The 18,188-nt window shown below is 42.3% G+C and overlaps 1 protein-coding gene across 2 annotated transcripts in view; it reads right to left on the bottom strand.

Annotated features, from left to right (window-relative positions):
- The window catches only part of Acvr1b (activin A receptor type 1B), a 41,195-nt gene that overhangs the window by 5,011 nt on the left and 17,996 nt on the right, over positions 1-18,188 (bottom strand). Inside the window, exons 1-8 of one of the 2 annotated variants that reach the window (XM_015493377.2) lie at positions 14,427-14,664; positions 13,448-13,696; positions 9,976-10,206; positions 8,236-8,341; positions 6,748-6,929; positions 5,618-5,774; positions 4,081-4,205; positions 477-607 (exon numbers count right to left, since the gene is read on the bottom strand). In XM_015493377.2, coding sequence (XP_015348863.2) covers positions 477-607; positions 4,081-4,205; positions 5,618-5,774; positions 6,748-6,929; positions 8,236-8,341; positions 9,976-10,206; positions 13,448-13,696; positions 14,427-14,601 — 1,356 coding nt within the window. In that variant the 5' untranslated portion in view covers positions 14,602-14,664. Of the gene's footprint in view, positions 1-476; positions 608-4,080; positions 4,206-5,617; positions 5,775-6,747; positions 6,930-8,235; positions 8,342-9,975; positions 10,207-13,447; positions 13,697-14,426; positions 14,667-18,188 lie in introns of those variants that run through there. The other variant, XM_015493376.2, reaches the window with a different exon arrangement.

The raw sequence follows: 18,188 nt of genomic DNA, 5'->3' as shown, positions 1-18,188 counted from the left end.
GTGGATCCTTCTGCCTCAGCCTCCCGAGTAGCTAGAATTACAGGCGTGCACCACCACACCCAAAAGCACATGCATTTTGACTGCAACCTACCACATGAGGTCAGGTTGACCTGTCAATGGAGATTAGGTGTGGAATTTTCATTTGTGGCATCATGATGGTGATCAACAAGTTTTATTTTAGACTCAAGGAGTACCTGGGAGTGGTATATTCTTATTTTATGGGCTGAAGATTGAACCCAGGGTCTTGCACATGCTAGAAAAGTGCTCTATCATGGAGCTCCAACCCGAGCCCTTTTTGAGACAGGATCCCATAAAGTTGCCGAAGCTGGCTTAGAACTTACTCCCCTGCTGCCTCAGTCTCTTATCTCAGGTAACTGAGATAATAGGTGTCACCATGCTCAGCTTGAAAAACTCTTTTCTGAGGTATAGAAGTCAGGTAGATAGGAAAAATCACAGGAAGCAAGGAAGTTTCCTACCTCGTAACTCTGCCACCAGTTGGGGATATTGGGACGTAGCTTCTGGTCACAGACAACCTTTCGCATTTCCTCAATGGAAGGGTCGGAGGGCACTAAGTCGTAATATGGCAGCTGATATTCTTCATGGACTCCTGGGAGAAACGAAAATGTCTACCTGAGTTATCAACGAAAGAAGGAGAGATTATTCCAAAACCAGTGACAATATTGTGATTTGTAAATGTCATCTCCCACTAAGATGAAGGAAGTCTCCTTGGAGGAGGTGGTGGATTCCAGGCATGGGACAAGTCATACACAAGAGTAGAGCTGGGTGCCATGGTACCGACCTGTAGTCTTAACACTTGAAGGCTAAGACAAGAGGATAGCTAGAGCCTAGGAGTTTGAGGCCAGTTTAGGCAATGTCTCAAAAATAAACAACAAAAACAGAAAAACTCCAAAACCACCCCCCAACAAACACATGAGAAACCTGCAACATTAAGCCACGAAGCACAGAAACTATCAAGAATAAAAAGATTAAAACTACTACCCTGTTGCCTCAGTCTCTCATCTCAGGTAACTGAGATTACATCCACCATGCTCAGCTTGAAAAACTCTTTTCTGAGGTGCAAAAGTCAGGTAAATGGGAAAAGTCACAGGAAACAAAGAAGTCTCCTACCTTATAGCTCTGCCACCAGATAGGGAAAGGGGCTACACTTCTGGTTCCTCTGGACAATTCTGGTGTGCCAAGGGCTGGTTTCCTACCTCACAACTCTGCCACTAGTTGGCCAAAGATTAAAACATTTAATAATAACACTAATGGATTTGATGGAGGGCTGGTTGTGGCTCAGTGGTAGCAGTTGCCTAGCACGTGAGAGGGACTGAGTTCGATCCTCAGCACCACATACAATAAACAAATAAATAAAGTTATTATTAAAAAATTTGATGGAAATAAGTATTTTTAAATCCTCTAGTTCATAACAATTCTGACAAAAGAAACCTCAGTCACCTTTGTAGGATGCTATTGTTTTGAAAAATGTAAATGAATGGAAAGAGTCAAGTATTTTTCCTGCTTTTTCTAATCTAAACTAACACATCTTGCAGGGTGCAGTGGTGCACACCTTTAATTCTAGCAACTTGGGAGGCTGAGGCAGGAGGATCAAAGTTCAAAATCAGCCTCAGCAACTTAGCAAGGGCCTAAGCAACTTAGCAAAACCCTGTCTCTAAATAAAAAAAAATAAAAGAGGGCTGGGATTGTGGCTCAGCGGTAGAGCACTCACCTAGCACATGCGGGACCCAAGTTCGATTCTTAGCACCACATAAAATAAATAAATAAATAAAAGGGCTGGGGATGTGGCTCAGTGGTTAAGCACCCCTGGGATCAATCCTCAGTGCCAATAAAACAAAACAAAACAAATTATACATCTTGATAACCAAATAGATAACTGGGTAAATTTCACTTTCAAGGGCTGGGGACGTAGCTCACTGGTAGGACACTTGCCTAGCATGTTAAGGACCTGGGTCTGATGGCTACACAGCAAAAAAAAAAAAAAAAAATCCAGGTAATTCACAGAATATTAATGAAATCAGACTTTTAAACCTTTAATGAATTTGGATCTGGACAATGATCATCCTTGGTTGCTAAATTCACAAAATGAGAAATAACTGCTATTATGTGCCTTGTAATAGAAGTTCAGAGTAACATCTATGAAGGATGTTAAAGAAAAAAAAAGAAAATGAAAAGAAAACAAAAACCCAGGTACAATTCCAGCTGCTAGATTTAAACTACTAATTCATTGAAAACACAAGAAAGAATGTGTGAAATCCATGGGTGGCAATAGGCAAAATCTAAGCTGGGAAACTTCACTAGACAAATTATGTGGATTCTAAAATAAAATAAAGTGAAGAATAAAACAATTGGAGCTGGGAATTAGAGACTAGAATAGACTTAACAAGTCCCTCAATGGACTGCAATGGTGGAATGTATCTGGATCCTGATCTGAACAAAGTATTTAAAAAGATTAGGAGATAAATAGGAAATCTCAACACTGACTAGATGATATTAAGAATTAATATTCACTTTAAAAAAATACTTTATTTTGTATAATGGTTTTGGGCTCATAGCAAAATTGAGCACAAAGTATACAGAGTTGCCATGCATCCCAACACATGCACAGATTCCCCCACTACCAACATCTTGCATCCTGGGTTCAATCCCCAAAACCACACACACACACACACACACACAAAAAAAAAAAATGTAATTTTCTCATATCTTTTTCCAGAAAACAAAAACCCAAAAGCCCTGCTGTTGTGAGCTAATAAAAAAGATTTTTAAACAAAGTTTGACTTGGTAATTATCTGAGGGGTAGTTAAGAACTTAAGTTTTGGCTTCAGCCTGCTGGTGCTTCAATTCTAGTTGTTATGTGACCTTGGATAATTTACCTAACCTCTCTCTGATTTATGTTCTTCATCTGTAAAATGATGGTAATAAATAATAACTATCTTCATAAGTATGTGGTAAAGATTAAATTGAGTTTATATACAGCAAATGGTGAATACATGTTAGTATTTTTATATACTAAGCCCCAATGTCTGGATGTCATGAGAAAGAAGAAATGAATTTATTCACATTTTAAGGCCCATGTATTCAGATTTTTCTTAATTTGTTTTATCTGTATATATACTAATCAAAATTTAATAATACCTGGGCACTTCCTCCATTATCTGAATCTTACCAAAAATATCATAGATGGAAAAGAGCAATAACAGACAAAAGGGTTCTGTTGGAAGACTTACTAGTTCTTTTTATTTTTTTAAAGGGAATACTTTCCAACACATTTTATTTATTTTCTTAATATTTTATTTACATTTTAGTTTTTGGCAGACACAACATCTTTGTTTGTATGTGGTGCTGAGGATCGAACCCGGGCCGCACGCATGCCAGGCGAGCGCGCTACCTCTTGAGCCACATCCCCAGCCCCACTACTTCTTTTTAATTCAACCACTTCCACTGCCCTGGGATCTCTTTTATCAGAGATAAATAAGCTGACAATAAAGTGTTTTCTGCTAAATCTGATATTATCTATTCTGACATGAATAAGCCATTGCAAATGCCAAATATTTTTTAATCATGGGGAAAAATACTCATTTTGAGAAAATTCTATGTGTTCCTGCAAATTTCTACTATTTCAGCAGTCATGAACACCAAGGTTTCCCAAGAACATGGTTCACTTCCTGGGGCTCAGCCAGTGTGTCAGAACACATTGCCCCCGATTTAAGGAGATTCCTGCATTAAACCTGGGCTGTTCATGCCAAGGGCATTTCCCACCTCTAATAATAAAGTCAATGCTTTAAAAAAAAAAAAAAAAAAAAAAAAGAGGCCAAATGAGCCTCCAGAATGGTTAACACTATTCAACAAGCTGGTCTGAACTGTCAACACACCCTTACTACAATTGCTTCCAGGGTTCTGCACCCTTGATGAGAACCCTGAGTGTAACTTGGGATCTGGCACCAGGCACCCAACAGGCTGTCAAGAAAAGGGAGGGGGCAGTAAAATATCACCACCCTTAGGTGAACCATTATGCTGGAACTTGAAGCAGGAGCAGAAGCAGGTAAAAGAGCAAAGTACCTCCAGAATTGCACCTTCGAGCAATCTCCCAATATACAAGCCCAAGGGCATAGATATCAGCACATTTAAAGGAGTCAAAGTGTTTCATGTTAATAGTTTCATCAAGTACTTCAGGGGCCATGTATCTGCAACAGCAAAAGAAACACAGTTACGCATAGAACATGAAGATTATGCACTTTATTATTATGATTTTTATGGTACCAGGGCTACATCCCCAGCTTCCTTTTTTTGAGACAGGGTTTTTCTGAGTTTCCCAGGCTGCACTTAGAATCCTCTTGCCTCAGACTCAAATATAGCTGGGATTACAGATGTGTACCACCACACCTGGCTGTTTTCTTTAAATCGAAGTACTGATCGGGGACCCTTGGGGAGCCGAAGTAAGCACTTCTCTTCATTGCACACTCTCATGTTTTGGACTTGAACCTAAATACTTCAGCAATATCAGACCTGGGAATAGCAGGATACCAGTTAGTATGTATGTGTATATATATGTATGTATGTGGTACTGGGACCTCCTGCATTTTAGGCAAGTCCTTTACCACGGAACTACATCACCAGTCCTGTTTGTTTTTTTAACCATCAAGATTTGTTTGTTGAAACCTGTTTTGATTTCCTGATAGAGTTACTAGCTCTGTGGGACACATGGCTGGAAAAGGACATAGTGGAGCCTTTCATTTTATTAAATGTAGCCACAGTGATGGGTTGAGCTTAAATTTCATTCTAAACTTCTCTTGTTATCTATCATACCTGACTGCAGGTAGGTGCAGATTAATTCTAGAGGTGATCAAAGTCACCCTTATTGACTGAGTGGTAATAGTGAGTAAGCGCCTCAAATTGAGTCACCATCCCCCATAATAAATCAAGGCATCACCTCAGGACCCACATTATGGGGCTTGGGTAGCTGCAATCATTCAGGTCTAAAGGACAAAAAGCAGCAGCACAACTGAAGGAAATTCACTTAGGTTCAGCAGACTCCCTCTTCTATCTTGGTAAAAAGAGGGAGTTCCACTTCCTTCCAACTTGCAAGGTCAACCACATACATTCCTTATTACTTTATTTCTCAACAAAGTGGGAAGCAGGCCCACGATCCCTATGGGTATTTCAATCTCCACCCTAGATTACCTCTTCTCTAGTTTGGCAAACCTCTTCTCCAAACCCCAGACAAAACACATTCCCTGCTTCCTCCAGGGCCTCTGCACAAACCACCCCTTTGGATTGCAATGTTCCCCTCTTTCCCTAGCTCCTCTTCCAAATCCTGCTCCTGTTTCTCTTCCTCCACTGTCCTTCCACCCCCAACAGCACCAGCACCTATACATATACGACTCTACAGAGTTGTACTTGTGGTGGTACTTGTATCTGTCCGATGCAATTGTGTTGCTTTCTAGTGTGGGACATGGATGTTCAACTGAACTTCTAGCTGCCTGAGAGCAAGGACCACACCTCCTTTTTCTACACCTCTTCCTGTGCATATGGAAAGGGCACATATGGGATGCGTAGTAAAAGCCGTTGAGCAGGGCTGAGGCCAGGGCCTTCCTACCGTTTGGTTCCCACCCTCTGATTTGGGGCAATGTCAATGGTGTCAGTGACTGCATCATGACGGACAGCCAGGCCCAGGTCTGCGATGGCACACATGCCATTTTTCTTCACCAGGATGTTCTTTGACTTTAAGTCTCGATGAGCAATTCCAGGCTTCCCTGGCAGAGAAAAAAACAGAGATCTTTAAAGAAAGATAGCATAAATGTTAAAAGCATAGAGTCAGCAGCCAGACTGTGTGGGTTTGAGTCCTGGCTTTGTCTCCTGCTAACCCAGTGATCCCATGTGTACCTCAGTCTTCTCATCCAGAAAATCAGAATGACAGTACTTACTTCACAGGAATGTTGTGAAGAAAATGCATTCATGAATGTAAGTAAAGACCTCAGAAGCACATTGAGTATTAGGTAACATTATTAATAATACTATTACCACTCTTTTACCCTAAGCAGCTCAGGTATAGAGCTGCTGAGGAATTCAAAAGAGAAGCTCCTGTCTTGGCTGGTTCTCAAAACCACACAAGCTTGAGGATGGTAACTGCTGATACCAGTGCAGAGGCTAGGAACAGAATCCAGCTGGTTTCCTACTGTGCTCATCAAGGACTGTTGCCCCAGTCAACCAGGCACCAGGAATCACACCTGCACCGTGGCCTACCCAGAATATCCCTAGAAGCTGACAAACAACGAGCAGCAAAGCTTCAGGTTTTTTTCCTCCAGGAAAACCTTTCTAGATCAGTAGAGCCCAGGATCTAACTACCACGCAGTCTATAAGCCAGCTATTCCCAGCAACGAATGTGTGAAATTACTAAACTGATGCCTCTGTCACACTGGTTTATCTTTTAAGTTCCATTCTTTTACATGTGTCCTGTGGGCATCTGAGAGGATTACTCCTTAACAAATGACTATGTCACGCCACTGTCTAATAGCTGAATGCTGATGTTACAGATTTCCCTAGGTATAGGGAGAACGCTTGTATGTCTTTGGTTTTATACAAAGTTCTAACCTCTGTCCTTCAGACTAAATTACAGTTCCTGAGGTCCAGCCTTGACTCTTTTGGTAAAAGGAGTTCTAAGAACAAAATCAGTATGGATAGCTTTTAGTCTACAGAGCACCCCATTTCTCAGCTGGCTCCACTCACCTTGAGTGCCCACAATCTCCATATGTAGGTGTGCCAAGCCACTGGCAGCAGAGAGGGCCAACTTAATCATGCCCTCAATGGTTACTGTGTAGCGGTTAAGATAATCAAACAAGGAGCCATGTTCATGGTAGTCAGAGACGAGCCATAGTTGTGTCCAGGTGCCATTATCTGCAGAGAACAGAGATGATTTCCAGAAAAGGCATTACTAGCAGCAACACAGAAGAATGTGTACAACCCGAGATCCAGTCACTGGCCTGAATTCACTTTTCTTGCCTCCACACCTCCTGATGCCCCCCTGGCCAGTCTCATCTACAGTAGCTCCAATGAGGCCAGAGGAACAGTACACCTCTCCTGGGCTGCTCTCTTATTTCTCTCAGGTGGGCTGTAGGATTCCGAATAGCACTCCACTTTTCTGCCAAATTAAAAATGTGAGGCATCAGGAGAGGAAACGCATATGCTTAAAGAAAGTAACAGGCTTTGTCAGTTTTATCGCAACACTGCTCCTGACAAGACTCGCCCATCAACAATGAACAGCAGTGGCCTGCACTCATCTCCAACACAGAGGAAGGCCTTGCAAGTCCTCCTCTCTGCTCCAATGACCCTCTCAACATAGCCTTAGCACAGTACCTGCCTTACTGTAAAGTGTCTTTTCAGTTTGTTGCTCTTATCAGGCTAGGAGCTGTCTGTGAACACAGGAAAGATCTCCTTTTGCACTGTGGTATTTCGGGTCAAAAAATGTCTTTCAGTGCATGAATTATTCACTTCCCAGTATTCCCAGAAAGACCATCTTACCCTTTGGAAAATGTGTGGAGGTGGCTAGCATACACTTTATTTTCTCTTTTTTACATAGGGCTGCGGGATGGAGGAGGGCAGAGGAAGGAAGAAAGGAAAAAAGAAATACAAAAGCCAATAATCTAATTAAGCCATGCTGCTGTCACAAGGAAGACTGGAAATTGGATCAAGAGCTCCCAAATTCCAGGCTGGCACTGGTTTCACAATATTTCATACTAAATATGTCACATGGTAAAAAGGCAAGAATGAAGGAGACCAATTTTTCTCCTTCCCTGGCCCTAGCAGGGGCTTCGACAGCCAGATCCCTACTTACACAAGCTGCCAGAATCAATAAAGGGAGTGGCTGCTGGAAATTACAAACCTTGGCTTCTTTTATCACACTCAAGGGCCCACCTAACTCATGGCTTCCCACCCTCTACCAGACACCTAGTCCTGAGGACCCTGCTGGTAAGTTAAGAAAAAGACATGTTTGGGTCCTGTCAAATGTATGGAAGAGGGGCTGGGGCTGGGGCTCAGTGGGAGAGCGCTTGCCTAGGATGTGTAAGGCACTGGGTTTGATTCTCAGCACCACATATAAACAAATAAATAAATAAAGGTCCATCAATAATAAAAAATATTTTAAAAAAAATGTATGTAAGATTTATATTTTGTCAAAAGGTGATGCTGTTTTAAAGAGGAGCAGCTTACTCGGAGTAAAACATTCTCCTTCCCTTTCTTCCCCTATATGCAATCCTAAGAATCTCTAACTTGGGGGTAGCTGAGGCTATCACCAACCTCCACAGCAATGTAAGGAATAAGCAGTCTGTTGTTGTTTTAGGAAGAAAAAACAAATATTTAGCATCTTCCCTGGGCTTTATAGACACTAACTTCTAAGTCACTATGCCAAGAATACAATTGCCAGAGACTCTTTTAAAATGTGAACTGAGTCCCCTCATGGCCCTCTCTGTGCTCTAGCTGCACGACTGCCAGGTGAATGCCCCTCTCCTTCTGTGAGCTCTGTGAGGGCAGAAACTGTCTTGTGTTTATATGTGATGATCTGAGCAGCTGGCAGAGGTCCTGGCCCACAGTGGTTAATAAATGCTACTGATTTTAATGAATAAGATTCCAGTTACTACACTTAACGTTCAATAAAACAGAATCTTCTCAAAAAGGTCCATTATAACCTAGCCTTTGCTTACTTCTCCACCAGTCTTTTGCAGCAACATAGCCATTCCAAGTTATGTGCAGCGTCCAACACACTTCATCTTTGCACATGTCTTCAGAGCCCTCCCCACTGGTATTTCTTCCTGGCCAATTCCTGCCACCTTTCACTCAATCAAGCTTAATTGTGACTCACCTCCAATGTGTGCTCACTAGCACAGCCTGGGGTTGCGTCCTATAATCAATTGTAAGTTTACTAGTCAGTGAGGTCCTCAAAAATAGGGATGTACCTGGGCACATGCATGACACTCAAAACTAAAGCAAGAAAGGAGGAGAGGGGGAGAAAATAAGGGACCTCAGGTAAGGGTCAAGTCAAAAGCCAAAAAAGCTACTAGGTGACATTTTGGGTACAGGCAGATCTTTGTTCTTTAGTGGCTGCTCCACTACAAGTATATATAATGCTAGTATGTCACAGAACATGGACTTATTACTTTTCTATGGTTATCCTTTCCTAGCAGGGGTGAGACCACAATTCCTCATTCTAGCAATTTTCCAATAGACTTAGTGGGGCTGAAGTTGTAGCTCAATGGTAAAGTGCTTGCTTGGCATGGGTGAGGCACTGAGTTCAATTCTCAGCATTACGTAAAAATAAAGAAATAAAATAAAGGTACTGTGTCTATCTTGGTTAAATATATATATATATTTTTTAACTCCAGATAAGTAAGTAAACACCATGTTTCACACACACACACACACACACACACACACACACACACACACTTAGTGGAGCTCCTACAGAGACTACACTAGAGGTGGGTTTTAGAGAATGTCAAGAAAAGAAACCAAACCAGGTGTAGTGGTGCATGCTTGTAATCCCAGTGGTTTGGGAGGCTGAAGAGGAGGATTAAGAGTTCAAAGCCAGCCTCAGCAACTTAGAGAGACCTGTCCTTGTCTCAAAATAAAAAGGGCTGGGGATGTGTCTTAGTGGTTAAGCACCTCTGGGTTCAATCCCCAGTATCAAACAAACAATAAAAAGCAAAGAAGAGAAACCTAGCAGGTAAAGTGAGGGTGTGTATTTTGTTTATCTGCTCAATAACTTGGCTTTCTATGTAAGTTTTTCATGGAATAAAAGGCTCTACATCTTGAAGCGTTTGAAAACTATGACCTTATTCAGACTCTCTTTTATGGGCAGTAACTAAGAAGCAAAGAGCAATTCAATTTCTCCAGCCATCCCTTTATTGAAGAATCTTGTTGACTTTGGGATGCCCTACCTGTATCCCCAGCCCAGCCCTTTACCTTTATTGTCAGCAGCAATAAATCCAAGGATGTTTTCATGCCGCAACATGACTGTCTGGTATATCTCGGCTTCCCGGAACCAAGACCGTTCTTCACGAGAAGAGAAAATTTTTACAGCTACATCACCACCCCTCCAGCGGCCACGCCATACTTCCCCAAACCGGCCTTTGCCGATAATCTCCTGTAAAACAATGGTGCGGGCCACTGTGCGCTGGACAAAGAGAGGTAACCCTGTGAATCAAAGAACAGAAAGAAATCAGACATTACAAATTTGCTAAACTTTGGAATTTCCACAATCACTGCTATCCTGAAAAGGCCCTCCATTCTATCCCATCCTTTAACCATGGAAAGCTCCATGTGCCCCTGCACCATGTCTAGTGACTCCACTGCCAGGCTGAGCCAGATAGAAATTGGAAGTGAGTGAACAAAAAGAGAAATGCCTATGATTAGCTATTCCTTAGCAAAGCAATTTCTCCTCTAGTTAGTATGGATAATGGATTTGAATGTAAGTGTTTGACCAGATTTAATAACTCTGTATCCAGCCACCTGTGGGCCAACCTACCCACAGATCTGGTTTATTCTGATGGAACCAGGAAAAGATGAAAGCCAGGACTTAAGGTCCCAGAGCCGCTCTGCTCATCAGCCACTAGGGGGCAGTGCTGTGTGGCTAATGAAAGCCCAGGCAGTCTGAGATCAACGTTCTGCTCATAGGTAGAACTCCAGTCAGAGATGGAAGACTATCCATACTAATTTTAAGATTAATTTTACTGATTTTTTACTGCTTCATTTGATTCATTCACTATCTCTCTATCTATCCAATCACCATCCCATCACAACTGACTCAAACTCTCACTCCTTCCCACAATCAATAATAACTGTTATTTATCCCCAGTTTGATACATGTGATACATGTTTGATACATGTTTGCTGTGCTTACTATGCAAGAAGCTCTATGCTAAAGACCTACATAAACTGTCTCATTTACTCACAACCACCTGTACAGTAAGTATTATTATTCCCATTTTGCAGATGAGAAAATGAAGAATAAGACTCAGAAAGGAACATTATTAACTCATTCAAATTCATACAAGCAAAAGTGACAAAGCAGGGATTAAAATCCAGGACATAGTCCATGCTTTCAACTACAACAATAAAGAACCACCAAAATGTTTCTCAAATTGGACCCTTCCTTCCTTTCCATCCCCTGTGCTACTCCAGCCATTCATTCATTTACTTATATACTGGGGATCGAACCCATGGCCGCTTTACCATGGAGCCTCATCCCCAGCCCCTCTCTCCCTCCCTTTATTTATTTATTTTTGTTAATATTGAGACAGGGTCTCACTAAGTGGATGAGGCTGGCTTCAAACTTGCCATCCTCTTGCCTCAGCCTTCAGAATCACTGGAACTACAGGTGTGGAGCACCACACCCAGCTGGCCCTTCATTTAAAAGACTTCCAACTGGTCTTTCTGCCTTAATCGCACCCTGCTCTTACCCTACACACCCACACACAGCCCTGCCTCACCCCACCCTTCCTCACAGGAGGTTGGTAAATGAACAAATTCATCCTCCACATCACTGTCAGAATTCCTTTCAAAGGAAAAAAATATGAACATTTTCCCAAGTGAAAACTTTCAGTAGATGCCTCTTATCTCTAAGATAAAATATGGCTCCTAAGATCCTTCACACCTGGGCTAGCCTGTCTTTCCTCAGCCACCTAGCAGGGACACACCATGCTGGCCTTCTTATCCTAAGTCCTTAAACATACATACTATAAACTTTCATGTCTTTTTGTCCTTTCATTCAAGGTGTTTTCCTTGGCCCAGAATATTCTCTCCCCTCTCTTAAAAATTCCAACTCCTTCAACTACATCTCCTCTTTAAGACTTTTACCCATAATCCCTATCTCTTCTATCCAATCCTGGATCAGCTTTTTTTTTTTTTTTAAATCTTTGTTCCCAGAAGGGGAGCATACATTTGTTAAAATGAACTGCAAGTAACATAAGCATCATGGACTTCAAAAACCACAGTATTAAAAAATCCAACATGAGGCTGGGGCTCAGCCTAGCATGTATGAGGCACTGGGTTCAATCCTCAGCACCACATAAAAATAAAATAATAAAATAAAGATATTGTGCCCACCTATAACTAAAAAAATAAATATAAATAAAAAATCCAACACGTTGGAAGTTCTTCACCTTCTGTCCTGGGAAAGGACTAAACCACCCAGAGAGAAATAGTTATTAACCATTTTACTCCAGATAAGTAAATAAACACCACGCCTCACTAGCCTCAGCTGGTCCTGGATCTGAAAAACTCTGGAACACTCAAGCCACGGTCCTCCAAGAGCAAGTCAAGTCACAGAATCAACCAGACAGGTCTAACCACTGCCCCACCTCTTTTAGCAAAGAACAGCCATGTATTTTCTCTGTTTCTAAAAATATGGAGCTTTTAAATATATCCATCATTTTGGTGCTCTCTACTGCCGAGCTTAATAAAAGCGAAACCACTGAAATTCAGGAGATGTCACGGCTCAAAGTATTCCTGTGTTCAAGAAGGAATGTCTGGCCATGATGGATGGCATAATTTCCCTACAGAACAATAGCCTGTCCCATGGCAAGGAAACATAAAAACATTCTCACAAATATGATTCTGTGTGTTCTAACTAGAACAGCAACGCTGATCTCCAAGGCTGAGTTGTTATTGTTGTTTTTTGGAAGAATGGAATATCATTATGACTAAAGTAACAGTTTATTTTCATTACCAAAAAAAAAAAAAAAAAGTCTTTTGTAGTCATGTTCACACCTAATTGCTGAGCTATGCCCCAAGACCTGAATAACCTCAATTCCCTCCATCCAAAATTCTGGTCTCATGCCAAGGTCCAGCGTTGGGTTCATCGTCCCCATCTAAGAAAGACTTGGTCAACAACAGGCACTACAGGAAATGGAGCTGATGCTATGCTGGAAGCCCAAACTGCTTTTATGGTAACCCCCTCCAAAAAACCCTTGGGCAATGGTACAAGTCAATGATTCACCAAATCCCAACTCTAGCTTTACTCAATGTCCTTAAACTCCCCTTGTGGTTGCTCAGAGATCAATGATTAGCTGTCACCACCTCACAGAAATCCGGCACACTCCTGTTTCTCAAAAGGGGCCCTTCAATTGAGCACTCCACTGCTCAGGTGGAACCAGCTGAATTTTAATAGATGTATGGGTACAAGACTAGGAGAAGGGAGGCAGGGTTTCTCCAATGAGTTTTGCACTTAACCTTTGGAATCCCAGGGTATAAAAGATTTTCTGTGAACCCATTATCATATCTTATTACACGTCAGACTCCAAAAAAAGGGAAATTATGAAACCACATGACTCAATGCTAGTAGAAACAAGCACAGGGCTCCGGCCTTCCTCACACACTCTCCTGCTGGGAAACAGTCATGAGGGCCAACAGACACAGCGCCTACAGAACTCAGTACCTGAGCCAGACCCTGATGTGGAGAGATCGTAGACAAGATCCTGAAGCGTCTTGTCTTTGGAAAGACACATCTCACATGAGGGATCTTCCATGTCCAGTCTCTGGCGGTTGTGATAGACACGCTGATGATAGTTAATAACAAGGAAAACAATGATGATGATGAGAAACAGAAGGAAGACTGGGCCAGCAATAATGCCTACCAGCTCCACAGGGCCCCACACGGAAGGGTGCTCAGGCTCCTTGAGGTGACCTGGGTCAAACGAGAGAAGGAACACAGAGTAAAAACAAGGGAACGCTGTGGCCTTACTTATCTCCAACACTGCCTCCAAGTGAGAAAGGGCCCTTCCCCCTCAAGGTTTTAAGTTTTTAAAATTCCTTTGATCTCTCTCTGGTCTTACTGGGCTTGTCTATCTACTTAGATTCTCTCCATGCCAACTTCTTTGGTTGAATTGTCCCTTCTATGATCAAACCAAACCCACTTTGGAACTTTACAGCATGTCAGGGTCCCACCTTAGATAAATGCCAGTTTCCACTCTCCTTTAGGCTCTGCTCCAGCATCTCTCCTCCTTGGATCTGCCTGGTGATACCTTCTAAATGGCAGATTTTGTGATCACCACCCTTTCCTAATTCTAGCCCCTCTTCACATCTGCCCATCTCCCTTCCTAGAGCAGACCCCTTCACAAGGCTCTGGTGCCATTTCTTTCCAGATCAGTCCCACATCCTCTGTGGGGATTCCTGCCTGGCTCTGCTGCCCATGGCTGTTCAGCCACTACCCAAAATGCAGATCTCACTTCTGGGACTTACTTGAAAATTTGCCTCTCTCATTCTCAATCTATAAACCTAACTTGAGAGGAATGCCATCCCTTGTCACCTCAGGGAGCATTCAAAAGGCAAGGGAGTGGGGAAGAGCACAGAAAATGGAAGGAGGAGGTGCGCTACCTCCAAGATGAGCCAATAGTCTGACAAGGACATGCACTTACCACTGGGCACCCTCAAGTCGATCTTGTTGCAGAAGTCAGTATAGCAACAGTGGGTGTTGCGCAGATCCTCTGAGCTCAGGCAGTAGAAGGGCTTCCCAGCAGGGACCAGCTCCACTTTGGGGATGCAGGTACGCACATGGTGCTCCATCCCATCCAGGTTGAAGATGGAAACCATGCAGGCCCCATCTGTTTCACACGTGTAGTTGGCCTGTAGGCAGCTGGTGCATGCACACAGCAGAGCTGCAGGGGATTTGGGAGTAGACATTGAAAGCAACAATGAGGTCTTTTCCAGGTCCTTTTCCAGACTTAGAATATAATCCCTTAGCATACTTCAAGCTCCAAAACAGAAACTTTTATGGAGATGGGGCCAGAAAGATATCTTCAACTGGAGCACAACCCTTTTCAGCTCACAGATAAAGCTTGATAGGCCCCACCATTCCTCTCAATGATCTATTCCATGCCTGTGAGAGACAGAGGAACCACCTTCTCATTCAAACCAAGATGGCCTGCAGAGAGGATGGAATCTCTCCTATAGAAGATAGGAGGCACCCCCCTACACACACACACACACACACACACACACACACACTCTCTCTCTCTCTCTCTCTCTCTCTTTTTCCATGTAAAACCACCTCAGGGTTCCTTGGAGCCAGAATCAAGCCATCTCCTCTTTCAGGCATGAGGCACGCCTACAGCTTCCTGAATGTAGTGCGCACACTCTCACACATTCTCTTGCAAAGCTTTTTTCCTGCCCAGTTTTCGAAAAGCCTTCAAAATTCTGCTCAAACACCACTTCCTTTGAAAAGCTTCCCCTGACCATTCCATCATTGTTTCTTCCCTTTAGTCTATGTCAGGTGTCCCTCTCATGAGGGCCAAAAAGAATGTCTTCCAAAGAGGAGAATTTTAGTGCCTACCTCATAAAGTTATTATGAGGACTAAATGAGATAATGCCTAAAAGGTGCTCAATAAATTTAACCCATTCTGAAAGGCCCCTGGACAGCACTTACAGTTTTTTGTTGTTGTTTTCCCCCAGAGAGGCCGTGTACATGATCACCTCTGTGACTAATCAGTTTTGCTAGGTGTGTATCATGCTATGTGTGTGCCACTGACAGGAAATTACTGTAAATGAATTTGGCGCCTCTGAAAGCCTGTTCTGCAGCCCTGGAATCTGCAATTCTTTATTTATCTGACTAACAAGAATAGCACAGACAGCAGCAGTTGGTTCTTCCAACACTGTCTCCCATGAGCCTAACCTAGCCCTGACCTCTTGGGATGGGCAGACATGTGGCTTTGGCCACTACAACACTAAGGCTGGGATGCGCAGTGCTGAGAAAGGTACTCGTGCATCAGTGCTTGGAGGGGAGGCCCATCAAGTCCCAGGTGGCACATTCAATAAGCACTGTCTGGGTACCCAGGGGGAAGACTTGCACTCCAAGGTCTCTGGAGGAGAGACATTTGCAACCGGTCCCACAAAAAGCCACACTGGCCTAACTCTCCATTTAGGCTGTAAAGAATCTATCTTTGTGTCTTCCTCCAATACTCTAGAAGACATCTCTTGTCTTTTCAAACGCAAAGACAGATTCTAAATGTCTTAGTGTCTAACCCCTCCTGCCACAGGCTTTCTATAAATGAGAGAATCCCTTGTCGTTCCCACTCGAGGAAACAGAGGAGAGGCAGCACCAGCAGGTACACAGACAGGGTTGACCTCACTGCCCAGTCTGTTGTATTTTTTTTTTTACAACCTTTGATCAGATCCCTATCTTCTGGGAGAAATTCCAAAACATGTTGCTACCTGCTAAAGAGCGTAGGTAGTATTGGTTCTTAAAGGCATGAAGTTTAAAGTAGGTATTTATGAGAACAGGATCCAAATCATAAAAAGAATTTTAAAAGCAAATTTCTCCTAAATTTCAATTTAAACCCTGGTAGTCACAAAAAAGACTAAGGGCCTTCTCATTTTTTTTCTCCCAAATGCCCTTATTTGTTCTTTTATTCTTTTGGTAACTTAAACTTTTACAACTCTCAGAATACTTGGTCCAACTCTCTTTTACCCCATTGGAATCCTGCTTCCAACAAAGTTCATCTCCCCCCGACACCCCTGTGTGCATTCAGGAGTGAGGGGTCCCTGTAAGGAGCATGCTTCTCAGTATATATGCTGTGATGTCCAGCAAAGAGAACAGCGTTGGAGCTATTTCGGGAGGCAAGAAAGGGAAAATTAACAACTTCAAGAGAGGACTATTCTGAGCAGGGTGAGACACACAAGGCCAAACCCACAGTAGCCTGTTTAAAAAGAGCTCACTTCAGAGTCCATCAATTAGTGTAGCAGAGCAGTCAGAAATCTTTCTGATTCCAGATATTTATTCTCCTTTTGTTGGTTCATGGCCTCTTTCACAGTGATTCATTCTGGAGAATGAACACACCCACACGTGGCTCATTATTTTTGGGAAGTACTTAAACAATCTTGGTGTAAGACAGGAAAGAGCAAAAGTGGTGAAATCTATGCTAACAGGGACTGAGAACGGAACTGGAGGCTGGGCCCCAGGGGCTGATGATAAGGGAACTGGGTGAGTCCCTAAGCCTATCTGGATCTCAACTGTCCAACCAGAACACATTTTTTCTTACAGAGATGGTAGGGAGATTAGTCAAATGTCTGCTAAGTGCTGTGGGTACCTTGAGAAACACTTGCTCTACACATATCTATGTACATCTATGTACACTCTGAACAGATAAACTTTTATGATAACCATCACTATTGCCCACACCCAGGAAAAGGTCTGAATTTACATCACTAGGAGCCACAGTGGATATCACAGCAGAACAGGTCATAAAGACCTAAAGCTCAAATGTCAGCACTTGTGTTAATCACATGACCTTGAGCAAGTTTACTGCACTAGTTTCTTTGGTGCTCAATCTGTATAGTGGGACTATTAATAACTCTTCACAGTACTGTGTAAGAATTACATGAAACAACATAAAAGCACTTAATAGTAGGTACTCAATAAATATGAATCCCTCTTCTGAATGTAAAACCTAAAAAATAAACAACCATACAAAATAAAATGTTTCTCTTGAACCACTGATTAGGAAGTGGAAAGTTACAGCAAGGTCTCGGCAAGAAGCTATTCAAGTCTATGTGCTGTGGGTAACTAGTCGCGTGGCTTTGGGCAAGTCATTTAACCTCTCTGAACCTCATTTTCCTCATGATTAACCAGAAAGAAGGAACTGAACTAGATGACCTCCAAAATCCTTTCCAGCTCAATCTAGATTTAGTTTTGTTTTTTAATTCACACTGTTTGGATCATTGATCCAACACTGAACAATTCTGCTGTTTTATATACCTTTTCCTAAATGTCTTTAAGACAGACATTTTGCCCAGTCTTCTGTTAATATTATTCACTAAAACAAAATAAGTGGTAATAAAATTATAAACATATCTGAACTTACTGTAAATTTAGTACACTAAATCACAAACCTAAATCCAATTCCCTTTGAAAAGTCAAGTATGTACGAATGATAACAGACCCTTACAATGTTTCACAATGACTCATCAGGTTAAAAAGTCTGCATGTATATAAGCAAGTGCATACCTAAAATTCTCCTTATTCCACAAAGTGTTACATGTGAGAAAACTAAATCACAGAAGTGTCACTAAATCACTCAAAATGTAAACAAAAAAGTGGTCAGAACAAGAGTAGGGTAGACTTCTGTTATTAGCAAGTTTATTAGTCAAACCTGAATTCAACACAAAACCACCTTGGCAGAATT

This window comes from Marmota marmota, unplaced genomic scaffold (genome assembly GCF_001458135.2).
Source record: "Marmota marmota marmota unplaced genomic scaffold, marMar, whole genome shotgun sequence".
In the NCBI taxonomy this organism is placed as follows: domain Eukaryota; kingdom Metazoa; phylum Chordata; class Mammalia; order Rodentia; family Sciuridae; genus Marmota; species Marmota marmota.
The sequence above is the reverse complement of the archived record's forward strand: the minus strand, read 5'-3'. Positions and strand labels throughout refer to the sequence as shown.